The sequence below is a fragment of the Centrocercus urophasianus genome, unplaced genomic scaffold (assembly GCF_019232065.1).
Source record: "Centrocercus urophasianus isolate 14NV4802_14NV808 unplaced genomic scaffold, USGS_Curo_1.0 seq_15, whole genome shotgun sequence".
NCBI classification, from domain to species: Eukaryota; Metazoa; Chordata; class Aves; order Galliformes; family Phasianidae; genus Centrocercus; species Centrocercus urophasianus.
This window is the reverse complement of record NW_024884697.1, coordinates 25,098,692-25,113,670: the sequence shown is the minus strand read 5'-3', so window position 1 is coordinate 25,113,670 and position 14,979 is coordinate 25,098,692. Positions and strand designations below refer to the sequence as shown.

Sequence of the window (14,979 nt, the reverse complement as noted above, 5' to 3'; positions counted from 1 at the left end):
TCATTAAACAACACTTCAGTTCCTCTCCTAGTTTTTCTTCAATTATTTTCAATACTCCTAAAATAAGCTGAAGTATTGTACTCAACTACTACATCTATCTCTGAAGAATTTACATTAAGAAAACGGATTAACCTATTTTTATTAAGGAAGTATTTAACCCTCTATTCAACATTATTTAACAAACTGATCTCCTGAAAAGCCTCTGGTTCCATTTGTTTCAAAAAATATTTTGGTATCTAAAATATCAGATAAATCAGAAGATTTTAAAGGTTCTTCTATCTTTGACTTCAATGCTCTGTTACTCCACTTATTTATTCATTTATTAAGGTCAGAAAACAACACTGACTCCTGTAAGAACCCTCTGGCTGGTATTTTGAAATCTTAAATGAGCGGAAGCAACTGCTGGAGAAGAGATCAATTTTTTTCAGGTGACTGTGGTGGTGATATGGTTTAAAGCAGTCATCTTGAACAGATCAGGATTAATTCTAGTTTGGAGGTGGGCCTCAGCTTACTACAGCAGATGTGCTTGAGTTCACATGTTTTTTTTTCCAGGAATACCTCCCATTATAATTTTGTTTACAAGTTTGGAGATGAATTATGCATTAGTGGACTAAATCTGGTGACCAGAACAAAATGCCAAGCACTTTGCAAGTAAGCCATGCTGCAGCAAGTAGCACAACTTCCAAGTTAACAAAAAAAATAACAAACACTTGTAAGTCTCCACATCTAAAGAGCTACTACCTAAGGCCGCTGATTTGCATTTTGAACTTTTAGAAAAATTCAGCCTAGAAGCTGGCAAGATATGTAAGGTCACAGGATTTATGTTGTCTGACAGAAATGCATTCCTTTACATATCTTTTCACTCTATTATGCTTTGTCATTTTACTTGGTTAGTAAATACTACTGCAACTGACAGAAGTCAGATCAAGACAGAAGGAGATCAAGAAAGGGGACGCGATTGCAGAAAAAATGCATTTTGGAATCTTACTACATAGCAAAACAATTTATCAGAAATATATTACTTACCATAGAACCAGCCCTAAGCGTTAATCTTGTCCTCAGGACTGAGGTTTAGCATTTGCAGCAATAATCTCAAAATCCCCTTCAGAATGCACTTCTAGTTACTAGAACTCTCCACAAAAAAACTCGCGAAGTATAGGCAGAGATTACTTCTTTGTCAGAAAACGTAGCTTACAGGAGCTCCATGCCTAAGCGTAAACCAACTCAAATTTTTTTCATGGCTTTCAAGATTCAAGAACTCATCTGAGACTACATAACAAGACAGCTACTGAACTTTTTTTGCAATATTAAGATTCACAGTGAGGATGTTTTTTTCCTTATTTTTAGAACCAAACAATTACAGCTATTATTTTGGAACCACTGGCAATCAGCTTTATATCTAATATAGCAAGTGTTACATACCTCAACAGCTGGAACAATATCTATGCCAACTGTCAGAAATTCTTCAAACTTCAGAAATGGATTAAAGCAGCTTCCAACATCAAGCAATCTGATTTTTCCCAAGGAGTGAAGCAACCTAAGAAGTAGCAAGAACTCAGTTTTATCAAATGTTATTTTTCAAACTGTATTCAGTATTACAATTTCAGATAATTACAAGAATTTTTTTGCATTATCTTTGTAGTGATTTACAGAAGTGAATGCATTATTTGAATTGCTGGGATATCTAAAGAATCAAGTTTGGTCAGTAAAGCACATGATCCTTAAGTTGAACAGTTTCTGTTAAGAGCACCTTCAGTACCATGCCTTGTGTACTTATAGTATTTCAATAAAATGGTAACTTGTGTCTAATACTCAAGCTGATCGTTTTGTTTCTCTACTGACCTCTTTGTGGTACGTATTGGTGTTTAAATCATACAAGTCATTAGAGTTGAAATTTCAGGAGTACAAAAGAGAAACTGACAACACTTCATGACCTACCTACCATTTTAAAGGGCATCTGAAGTCAAATGTCTTAATCAGTTCAACAAAGACAGAGGACACACAACTGTATTCCAAGGTAAATAAAAAATTCCTAAAAATGAAAACATTCAGATATTCCTTGCAAAATATCTTGAAGTATTCTTTTATTTTAGCTAATATTTTTGAGAATGGATGCCTACTTGAGGTTCACTCCAAATTTCCCATTAAGAAAAATAAAAGAGCAACAGCCTCTAGCAATCTTAAAATTTTCCATCTAAAGGGTGACATTAAATATCTGAGCAGATTAAAATTAAGTAACATAACAAAGAATTCTGGAAGTGGGGAGAATGCCACTACACCTATGTTAGAGTGAAAGAAAGCCACACTGATTTTTTCAGTTTCCTTTTCTTACAAAATTTACAAGTGTTGCTTCTGACTCAGTGAGGAGGGTGCACACCCCAAACTATGTCTGACAGCATTAAGGCACACTTTGCAAAGCTACACCTCTGGATGGCACGCTGAGCAGAAGCCAGAAACTCTCTTCTACACCAACAGACAATGGATCCAAGAGATATGACCAGGAAAACACGTTTCTTTCACTCTAATAGGCTCTCTTTTACTCTGATAAGGCTACCAGACTCTAAGATCAATGCAAATATACTTTGGGATCTAAAAAAGCAGCAGATTCACATACTCACTTATGTTTTGACTTTCCTGCTGCTTGTCAGGTTTCACTGTCCCTCAAAGTTGCTTATTAGCAGTTCTTAAGCTGCCAGTTATAAATGAGAACAGGATCCTAGTTAGGTGCTTTAAATAATTGTGAAGTTCTTCAGCAGCTCAGACATCTGCTTCTTTCAGCATGGCTCTCAAGTCAGATTCCTCAGTAAGAACATAACTGTCATCTAGGTGACAGTCACTGATCCAATTACTGTGTTACAAAGACAGTCTTGCTAAATTCATTGATAATCACCCTTCAAACTCATTTCCTAACGATTTTCAGTCAAGGCAGCTAACATTAAAAGCAAGGGAAGTACACTGCACTGTAGGTAATCTCCAAGCACACCTTGAACTAGAGAGGTTTTGGTCCTTCTTTGGAGATACTCAAAACCCACTCAGACACTTTCCTGTATGACCTACGCTAGGGATCCTGCTTTAGCAGAGAGTTGGAATAGATCTCCAGTGGTCCCCTTCAACCCCCATGATTTTCTGAAAGCATGGTTCTCTAATGCATTATATACAGGCAGAAAAAGAAAACATTAATACTTCAAGGGTCATACTCCTAGTTTGCAGTTTTTGATTATTAAGCTACAGTTTATCCAAGGATGGGAGGAGAATGAAAATTCAGAGGTCCTATGCTATTGCCAAAAGAGCAGAACAAAGCTGTACAACTGGCTCCGACTGGCAACACAGGCATGTCTCAAAGTTTTCAGTACCATCCACTCATAAAGGTATCCCCCAGGAAGGACTAGCTTGCTGAAATACATTACATTGTTGCTATAAGGTCTGTATAACTACTAAAATCTACTACTACCTTAACTATCATGTGTTGCCTGCTCCAGGTCTTGAGGAGGACAATGGAAAATAGGTCATGGTATTGATAAACACTTTTTAAGTTATGAAATAAAAAGTTCTGTATTAAATACTTTCTGTACACACAAATCAAAAGATAAGACTACAGATTTCTGGTAGCAAGATGAAGCTTGTGAAGTTGGCCCTTCAAAGTATGAATATAAAGCATAAGCAGAGAGAAAGCTTGTGCTTCATCATGATAAGATCTCACAGTACAAAACAGGTCAACTTCAAGTAGTGTATGATCAAACCTATTGATTTAAACAAGTCAGTACCAATCTGCCACTTGTAGTAACAGAAGCATCTTGCGTTACCAAATGCTAGAGTTTTTGAGATGGCATGAGGAATTAACATCTCATCAACCCTTTGTATCAAAGTGCTTGGTGGTTCTTATTAAAAACATAAATTTATGTTTAGGCTGAGTTAGCAAAGTGAACACTACCAAGAGGAGAAAGAGCTCCTTATGGGAAGCCACTACCTTCATTTTTCATTTCATCTAAATACTACTTTTCTGAAAGAGTGGTCAGGCACTGGAAAGGGCTGCCCAGGGAGGTGGTGGAGTTGCTGACCCTGGAGGTGTTCAGGCAACCTTGCTGCTTGTGTGATTCTGTGGCAATATCTTCTTGGTTGCTCAGAACACAGAACAACATTGGGGTCAGCATTTTAACTATTCAAACATTTAAGCATTTGAGATCTTCATGCCTTTTCCAAGTCATGTTTGCCAAAACATGACCCATATAATTCAAGAAAAAATAGGGTGAGACTGTAACTGGAAAAAAAAAAAAAAAAAGCTATTAATGAATCCCAAAAATAAAATTTTTACTCGAGTGAAAAATCAAAAAACAAAATTAAAACCTATTAGCGAAGTACCTCAAGAATATTCAGCTTCTGCAGAGACAATCATCAGAACGCTACCATATTTAAAATTAAGTGTTAAATTCAAAATTGCTTTTGAAGTGTATAATTGGAATCAAGAGTTTCTCCTCAATAATTTATGAACAGAAAGTTTTTAAGTACTCTGTTATTTACATTTGGCACTTAGTACTTACAAAAGCAATTGACTTTTCAACAATACTGAACAGTCATTAGATTCTAACTTAATTAACATCTGCTTTATTTCACCTCAAGCTTTAATATAAATTGCACTGCACAGTAATGACATACAAAAGTGAAATTACTCTAACAGTTAAACGATGATGACTAAGTTGTCATTCTCGAGCAATCTTTACAGCATCCACCCAAATTTATACTATAGCTCAATTATTCTTGAAATGTGGACATATTCACAAGGAAATCCAACCTCTTTACTATAAAAAAAAAAAAAAAAAAAAAAAAAAAAAAATACAAAAATAAAAATATAAAAAAAAAAATTCAAAAAATTTAAAAAAAAAAAAAAAAAAAAAAAAAAGGCAGCATCAGACCAATCTAACATTATAATGAAAAAATTTCCAAGTAAGTCTCAACAAGAAAAAAGAAAAGTCTGGAAAACAAGTATAACTTACTCTTCTGTTATAGCTTCATGATTTGTCAAGCCAAAGTTTGGTAAGGGGTCTTCAATCTTGGGAGGCTGGGAAACATTTAAGGCTGGAGTGGTCTTAGAAGCAAGAAGTGCTCTCTTCTCATCTTTCTCAAGTGCTTTTCTTTTCCCTCCATTCTGAAAATATTCCCGACACACACTGAAAAGACAAAGATTTCCCAGAGAAGTGGAATGGTATTTTCGGTCACTACACTACGACAGGACACAAGACAGAGGAATAAGAGATACAAGTTCTAAAAGCTTTTCAATAAATCTTGAGTTCTACTGCATCTTCGGAAAATCAGTTTTAGGAAAGGTGTGATACCCAAAAGACGCACTTCAAGACAAGTAGTGTTTTTTTTTCCCCTAAAATTAGGCTGTAAGACAGAGTTATGTAAACAGATTCAAATTAGCTTTATCTGTATAGACTTTCAGAGCAAGAACAGAACATTAACCAAGGGTAAATGTCAGCTGACACTTAAGCACTACACTTCTCCATCAAGGCATGCTTGCATACATGCACTGATAGTTATTAATTACAAATACAGGGGCTTTTGAAACATCCTTGTTGTATAGGGTACTTAAGAAATGCGGGGGGAAAAGAAATAACTCAAGCTTATGGCTTAAGTTAATTATACTTGGTTCTAATTATGAGTTCGTTTCTTTTTCCTTAATAACGTATGTTAAGTAGCTGTATTATTACAGAAGACTTATTTTAGCTTTCATTTTTTATTTCACTTAAGTATTCCGCTAACAGGAACCAGAATAAAATTAATCAGTCACATTTATCAGAAAGGTTAAGCAGTTTAAAAGAACGAATGTAAAAAAAAGTTGAATTGCAGTTGCATAGTTCAACCAGTAGTCAGCATTACGTATGAGACACAAGCATTATGTTTTGGAGAATAACTGGACTGTTTTGGACAGAACTAGAATTGGAAACAATTTGCTGCTGTGAAATTAAAAGCCTGACTCACCCTGTAAAAAAAAGCATTTTAATTAGATGTGCCAGCCAAGCATCTGCATGAGAAGTTTAACAAAAACAGCATTTGTTCAAATTATGTTTTCACAAAACGTTTTTATGATACTTTCTTGAAACACATTCAATTTCTGTTTAAAAAGAAAAAAAAGCTGCAGAGGTTTGAAGGTAACATTCCAGGACACAAATTCAAGCTGAGTTTAATAGCATCCTATATTGTTTTATTTCACATTCCAGATTTGGAAGGGTTATGTTGATAAAAATACTGCCTTAAATTCACAAATAGAGATGAGGTCTTGAAATACACAGGCCTGATCTAAGTATAGATGATATTATAGGCACCAAATACACCTAGCCTCTCCATCACACATGATGTGAAGGAAAAACAAAAGAAAGTGTCATTATTGCTAAGTTTTATAAGGAGAAATATATATCAAACAGGTACAGATAGAAACCACTTTACTCCACACAGCCAGGAAACGACCACTTTGAATCTGTAAACATATAATTACAAAAGTACAAAGGTACACAAAGTATAAGTACAGAAGTACACAAAAAGTACAAAAGTGTCAGGTAAATTAAGCTCTGTTGGACAACTCCTGTATTGCCATACTTGCATGGCCTCAATATCAAAACTGACCTGTGTCTAACAAAATCAAAGCACAAGCAAGTTTTACTTGTCTGAGAAGGCCCTATGTACTCTCACTTAGTAAGTAAAGTTTAAGATACAGACAGTAACCTTAGGGTAGAAAACACAGCCCTATGAGAAACAAACACAGTAAAAAATACATTCATAATCAACAAGTTTATAGTTACAATTCTTCAGTAACCAAAGCTATTTTCAGATGAAAGAGAAGCTAGATGGAAAAAAAAGATCCATGTCTTAGCAGTATTGAGCAAGATCACACAGAAGCAGTAACAGCAGCCCAGGCGACAATATTCCCAAATACACAAACTGTGAAACCATACCAAGTCTGTTAGAAATTCCACATACAAAAAGACAACGATTCTAAAATTAACAAAGTTAAAGTCTGTAATTTAACTAAGCAAAAAAAGTTGGAAAAAAAAAAAAAACCAACAAAAAATAGAAACAAAATAGAACCCCAGAAAAACACTTGCATTACTGTTATGATAATAAAAGTCATATTTTATGCTATATAAAATTATTTGTCCATAAGCATACAATGAGTTTAGAGATGTCTTTCATAATTTAGTTGAGCGTCACTTAGTGAAAGAAAACACAAACCCATCTTCCTCACACTGTTACAGCTACCTTACTACTTTCTTAGCATCTTGCTCAGTGTCTGCAGTTTTACTTAGAAGTCTTCTTTCTTGTTATCCCTTTTGAAACATTCTGGTTAAATAACATCATACAGCTATCGACACTGACAGGTAAGTCAGAACAAATCAAAAAGCCCAGTACTTTGGGAGGAAATGTATTCTTTTTGCTCCTCAACTACTGATTCTTTTTCCACTTGCTAGAAGCTGTTACATTACCCGGCTTAACACACAGATAAGCACTTGTATATGAGAACCAACTACTTTTAAAATGCAGCCTAATGACTCCTTCTGTCACTGCACAGAAGCCATTTCTGCCTCACTGTTGATACTGCTGTAGTTGAGTATTTTTCCCAACTATTTTACTCCTCCCTCTCATGTCAATTAAGTTCTGAACCATAAGACACTATTAAAGACAACTGTGATGAGAAGTATCTTCTCCTGGATTTTCACTGGCAGACAAAGAGGCCAGAATCACAAGATTTACTAAAGACTGGGTAAAATTCCTCAAGTTCAGACTGCATACTTACGTAGTAACTCCAAGAAGCAAAAAAATACCAAATCCAACAAGCAAACAAAAACCCAAACAGGTGAGAAACCACTGAGGGATTTCACCTCAAGATAACGCACCATCCATTTAAATCAGACTCACAAGTGTGATGGGGTAGCAGTGATCAGATGGGCATTTACTGCTCAGTACCTAATAAAAGGCAACACACTCAACAGTTTACCCCCACGGTAAATTGCTGATGTAGCTACGTGCTTATGTTTATTAAAACCCCATCAGCAATCACAGTAGTTTTGAGTATGCAGTTATCAAAGACTATATTTAACAATGGTCTCAAGTAATGAACAGAGCATCCCCTTATTATCTACAAAGGGAAATAAAATTAATTAGTTTATTTTATAATTTTGAGAGCTGTCACCATGAAATTTTTGGCAAACGTCTCTGACATTTAATCTGACATCAGATAGCTCTGCAATCAGATAGCTCTGCAATCAACAGACTTGTTCATGAAGAATTGTGCAATTCAAATGGTACCTGAGCTTACACTTGCTAACAGTTTACACAGACAACAAAACTAAACATTTAAGTTATAAACTGCTTAAGTTTGCTGGCAGAGACAGGTGAAGTTTGCAGCTCATGTCTTACGAAAAGAATTCTAGGTACTTCCTCAGTTGAACTTTTTTTCCATTCTTCATATCTTAAATGACAGTTTTTTCGAGATGAATGGTCTCCCCACACCCAAACTCCCCTGCCATTTAGTCTGGACACTTAAAGAAACCCTCAGTAAAAGCCAGTATGAACAGATAGTCAGAAGATAAATGGTTTGATAGTAGACTTAAGAAAGAGAAACTTCCCTGTAGAATACACTACCCAAAACCATGAGTGTTTCAATACCACATTAGAAAATAACGGGGAGGTGTTTCAAATTCTCAATTGCCAAAGAAACATATTAAATATTAATGACTTTAAAGAATCAGCAGTTAGTTCTTCTTGCCAAGTAATAACCAGCAACTAAATCAACGCTGGTCACCTTTCATCTTGACAAAAAAGCAATCTCTGATAGCTTTTATGAATGATTAAGAGTTTCAAGTAGACAGTTCTGCAGGTCAAGAACTGACACAGTCCTTCTCTTTAAAAAGCAGAAGGAAGAAGGAAAGCGCAAGCCTGATTTACATTCCTCACTGTACTTATTAACCAGAATCTAATATTGAAGATGAAATTGAGTGAGGACACAGCGAAACAACACACCTCCCTTCACAGCTGAAGGAAATTCTAGTTTCCTAAAGTCAACTAAAGCAACTGCTGACCTGAAAAAAAAAAAAAAAAAAAAAGAAAGAAAAAAAAAGCAGCATAAACTCCTCTACAGGTTTTAATCTCCCCCACTCTACTCCGAAGTAAATCAAGGAAATTAAAGTTTTCAACTTCCCCTTGGAGGCATTAATCATGAGGGAGGACTGGAAAGCACTCTGCTATTATCAAGAGTGTCCAGATTTAGGTTAAGGAAATTATACATTCAGCAAATATTTCAGTACAAAGTATTATAAGCTCTTAAAGTTCAGTGCAAGAAGCTTGCATACGATTAATTCACATTTATTTTCCATGCTTTGTTTTAATTCTAGACATTTGAGACTTATCCTTTTGGAAAACACCACTAGGTCTGGAACCAGATGTTTCTCCTACGTTGTACCAATCCTCCCACCACAAACCAGCTTAGAGTCAACACCCTTCATTACCAGATGATTCCAAGAACTTGAAAACAGTCAGCAGTCATCATATAATCAAAGCTCTAATTAGTTCTAACATCCAATGAACAGACACAGTTTTGTCAGAACAAAGTATTATTTAGAAGGAAAAATAAAGGTTGCCATACAAACATGCACAATGAACATTAGATCCTTTTTCTATTAAATAGTTTCCTTCCTTTTCCTTAACCCACCTCCTTTCTAATTCCATTGAAGGTGAGTTTCTCAGCTAACTGCATTCATAAAGAAAGCACCAAAACAGCACTGTAGGGACTTTAAGCATTCGTTTATTCTGTCCTCCAATCCCAAACAGACCGTGAACACTTATCCTCAAAGATCCTGTAAAAGGATCTCCTAGATTTTACTCCACTTGACCAGACAGCTCCAGATTCTAGGAAAAAACACAGCTTTTGTGGAAAATAAATGAGACCCCAGAACTTTTCTTTACCTTTTTTGCAGTTGTTTTTTAAATGCAGGAAGCAAAGTGATACTTTAATTAAGAGAAAAGCTAAATAAAGTATTTCAGATATTTTGTGAATAACTTCATTAACATACTCCAAGATGTTTTTTTTTTTGAAGAAAGTATCCTGTGATTGTTTCATATTCAGCTTGTACTTTGCTACAGAATCACAGAACGGCCTGGGTTGGAAGGGACCTCAAATACCATCAGGCTCCAATGCCCCCTGCCACATGCAGGGCCACAACCTCCCCATTTAATACTAGACCAGGTGCCCAGGGCCCCATCCAATCTGGCCTTGAACACCTCCAGGGATGGGGCATCCACAACCTCTCTGGGCAGCTGTTCCAGCACCTCACCACGCTCTCTGTAAAGAACTTCCCCCTGACATCCAACCTAAATCTTCCCTCCCTCAACTTTAAAACCATTTCCCCTTCTCCTGCCATTATCTACCCCTGTAAAGAGTTGACAACCCTCCTGTTTGTAGGCTTCCTACAAACACTTTTCTAAAGGACTGATAAATAACCAATTTTTTCCTAGCCTGTGTCTCTATAGCTGATAGTATTTGGCACAGTTAGTATCATTGTTAATTTCAGTCCAGCCCTGAGAGTGTAAATTCTTCCTTGCTTGGTCTCATTTGCAAATTTAATAAACAGACTGTATTCTGGTAGATTGCTAACGAAAATATTGATTAGTAACAGATTCAGGGACAGGCTTACAGAGCCCTTTCTCAGTAAAACAAATTTTTAAGATAAGCTTCTAATATCCATTCTCTGCATTTGTTTCCAAACAGTTCTACACTCCCCTAACAGTAAACTGACCAAGACCACATTTCTTCAGCATACTGAAAACTCTCAAAAGACTTTTTTAAAAAATGCAAGTTTAGATAATGTTTTGTCACAATGGCTATTTCAAGCTGATTCTGTTTTTTCATTATTTAAAAAAAAAGAACCGCCAAGTCAACACAAGTTGTAACTGATGCAAAAGCAACAGAAAGAAGCAAATCAGCTGGTTTAGCTTATTTTGTTTTAACTAGAGCCAGAAAAGGCCAGCATTCATTGTCCATACAAAGGTTCACCAGGCTACCTATGCCAGCAAAAATTACACATTAGGACAGCTAGGGTAAACTATCTTATCCATCCCACTTTGGTTTAAGCTCTGTGTTGAAACAGAAATTACATGAAACAGGTGTACATTTCCAAACATCACCTGCTACACTGCATTCAATTTACTGAAAATACAGACAAAAAAAAGGAAAGACAGCTGACTGTCGTCCATGTTTTCTACAACACCACGAGGTTTACCTAAACTGCGTCTGGAAGGGGACAAGGCTTTAAGTTCTCTCTTCCCATGCTAAAGATTGTATCCTATTGCCCTGAAACAGTCAAACCACTCCTGTACAACGTGGCATATGGTCAACAGCACAGTCTGCCATTTACAGCTTTAGCTTTAATGTTTTCTAGAATCTGCACGTGTGTCATCTAAATAAAAAATTAATGAAGTAAAAGAGAAGGTTTTTTTTCATCTGTTTTAAGAATTAGCATCACAAGATGTGTTCCCCAGTATGTTCAACTAAATAGCAAGATACACCTTTTCACAAGGAGAACCCTGCAGGAAACATAATCTTGACCCTGAAAATAAGTATGCATTCTATATTCTCTGATTTACTTTACTGGTGCTTGGTTACACAAGAATACAAGAAAAAATAATGAAAGACCAAAAAAAATCTTTTTTTTCCTAGCTAGTATCACATCTTAAAAGATCTTCCTTAAAAGAAAAACAAAAGCCTGAGCTATCCTTTCTTCAACACAGATACACAAGTGGTTCCCAAGTATTTTCAGCATTCCACTCTGAAATGAAACTTCATTCAACTGATCAGCTACCTTCCTGCTGCCATGGTGACACTCAGTTAAAGCACTCAACAAAAGCTTTCAATGAAGTTTCACATAAGTAAAGTTCTCTTGCATGCAATTAAGCAACTAGACACAAGGAGGAGTAAGGACAATGGGGCCTGCCATCTGCGTGGCACACCTCCTGGCTGTTGACAAGGAACAAAAAAAAAAAACAGAAGACAAAGTTGATCTGCCATGTTTTGGTATTTAGCCATTCAGGCCTCAGTTTCCACAGAAGAAAGAAGAAACTTTTTTTTTTTTTTTTTAACTGATGTGAATCTCCTGACCCCTGAATGTTGCATGCAGAAAAGATCCGTGCTTGAATTGAAGCTTTACACCACGCGCATCTTAGTGTCTCCTATCAGTGGATTCTATTCTTAGCATGAGGTCGGGCTCCCAGGCCCAAACTGGATATTTATGTGTTTACTCTGTAAATCTTGTAGGAACCATAAAACCAACCCCCAAAAAAACCACCCAACAAACAAACTAGAGAGCCAATAAACCTCAGTACACAGGATATCAGCCGTTCCTCTGGTGTCAACATGCAATATTATCCTGTCCCGCAGGGAATGAAGTGAGCTTGCCACAAGCTAAGGGAATACTAGTTAACTGAAATTGCTTTAAAAAAAAAAATAAAAATCAAGCAGTGTTCCCTGGGAATCAGTCCAGAATCCAGTACCATTAGTATGTGCACAGATAACCAGAACATGAGAACAATTTTATGCCCTTCACTACAAGAAAGACATCAATGCTTTGTAGCATGTCCAGAGAAAGGCAACAAAGCTTGTGAAGAGTCTGGAGCACAACTTGTATAGGGAGTAGCTGAGGGAACTGGGACTGTGAAGTCTGAAGAAGAGGAGACTCAGGGGAAACCTTATTGCTCTCTATAGCTGCCTGAAAGTAGGTTGTGGTGAGGTAGGGGTTGTCTCTCCTCTCACATAACAAGTGAAGGAACTAGAGTGAATGGCCTCAAGTTGCGCTAGGGGAGGTTCAGGTTGAATACTGAAAAGACTTTCTTCTCAGAAAGAGTGGTTATGTGCTGGAACAGGTTGCCCAGGGAGGTAGTGGAGTCACCATCCCCCGAGGTGGTTAAGGAAAGGGCAGATGTAATACTTAGGGCCATGGTTTAGTGGGCAATATTGGTGGTAGGTAGACGTTTGGAGTACATGATCTTGGAGGTCTTCTCCAATTTTAATTATTCTATTGTTCTATGAACTACTGATACAAAAGGAATGGGTTTCAAATATTAAATAAGAGCCTGCTGTAGAGAGAAAGAAAATAATGTTGTTACTGACTTGCTCCACTTCCATCAAGTACAGAACCCCTTGAGTTGTCACCAGGTTGATGTACTCTATGTTAACTGTTTCACAATCCATGCCCCTTCGTCCCTCACTCAATTGCTTGTTTTATGGGATCCAAAGATCTCTGCAATGAAGTGAAATGTAGCAAAGTCATCCTTGCTTTTCTTCTCTTTCTTCTGTTCATTACTTTGTATCAGTCACATAGAGGATGACTATTCCAAGACTAGAAGAGAATGGTAATCTGTTAATATTTAATCTATTCAGTTTTAATCTACACTGATTTTTAAAGATCCCAAGGAAGCTGGAAACCTCCACTGCTGCAGCATTTTATAAACAAACTGATACCTACAAAGACTTTATTACATGTAGTTGATATACTTCCTCAAAGTTGGATTGATTGGAATAACTTTCATATCATGATGGAAAAAATGAAGTTTTTCTAAACATCTGGATATGCAAAGACCTTACTCTCAGACTTACATCATCATCTTCCTCTGTCTAAAGACATTCCTGGAGGCAGGATTGTGCATAAAGTCTTTTTCATATAAGATTTCAACAGTATTTTGTTTTATTCCACTGTACAGGTTTCACAGTATGCCTCAGATGCCAACCATATGTAGGAATCCTGAGTGACTAACACTTATCCTATTTTAGACCTCAGTTTCCTCAAGGATTGAAATAGTTTAGTTGAACTCAATCCAGGATTTTACTATTAGGGCATGCAAGAAGTTTAAAATCCATGTACTTACATGCACAAGTCAAACCCATACCCTGTTCAGCTATGCTCATTGCATTAATTCAGTTTAGATTCAGATGAACGCATATAACATTACTTCTTAAGTTTACTTGCAGCTTCAGCACATGAAGAAAAGGAAGTTGTATGCTGAAGTTGCTTTAAAAAAAAAAATATCTAATTTTAGAAGAAACTACTTCATTACGGATTTACAGTTTATAAATTGGAACAGTAAGAAGGTATTTGTTTTGGGAACCAATACATCATTAACATTTTATAGAACAAATGTTATAAATCATCAAATAAAAAAACCTGTATTGTAAAGAATTACAAATATAAACACGCAACCACATCTTTCAAAGACATGAGGACTTACCTGCAACACCATTCAATTCGGCCTTCCCCTTCACAAGTTTTTGCCCAGTGATTATCTGCAAGGTTCTTCATTGCCACAGCATATTCACAGAGAGTTTCCTCATCCTCACAGTGTTCACGCCAGATTTTATCAAAGTCTCCCACTGAGCAAAACAACAATAAAAAAAATACTGCACATTAGACACAATGTGTCTCATTATCTTCATGGCAAAGTCCCCATCTTCCAATTAAAGAAGTTACATAATGCTGTAAGAGATTACTTTACCTGCATGTAACAAAATGAGGCCCCCTTTCTCTAGTCAAACACAATGCTTCTTCAAGGCTTTTGAGAAGGGACTATCGGGTACTTGAGAAGCTAGCAATATTCTCAGAACACTGACTTTGTTCACCTCATTCCATGAAATTAAAGTTACTGGGAAGTTCTGCTTCTATTTCTGCGCACAGGTATTAAACATGACAAACATTTCTAGAATTGAAAGACTGGAAGGCCTCCTAGTTGCATTCATGTTTGCAGTAAGTACTCTGCATGATATACATGGAAAAATGCTCAAATGAAAGTTTAATCAAGACTACAGATTTCTTTGGATACACTGGAAAAAGAATTCAAGCCTTCACTGATACCTGCCTATGTAGTCAGTATCAATAAAATAACTTCTAAGCAACAGTACTGAAGAATCAGATCAATTACAGTGGGAAAAAAAAAAAAAAAAAA

At 36.4% G+C, this 14,979-nt stretch overlaps 1 protein-coding gene across 2 annotated transcripts in view; it reads right to left on the bottom strand.

Moving 5' to 3' along the window:
* BMT2 (base methyltransferase of 25S rRNA 2 homolog) overlaps positions 1-14,979 on the bottom strand; it is a 30,540-nt gene that overhangs the window by 4,284 nt on the left and 11,277 nt on the right. For both annotated transcript variants that reach the window (XM_042816004.1, XM_042816005.1), the window contains exons 2-4: positions 14,269-14,410; positions 4,992-5,165; positions 1,423-1,537 (exon numbers count right to left, since the gene is read on the bottom strand). In XM_042816004.1, coding sequence (XP_042671938.1) covers positions 1,423-1,537; positions 4,992-5,165; positions 14,269-14,410 — 431 coding nt within the window. The remainder of the gene's footprint in view (positions 1-1,422; positions 1,538-4,991; positions 5,166-14,268; positions 14,411-14,979) is intronic.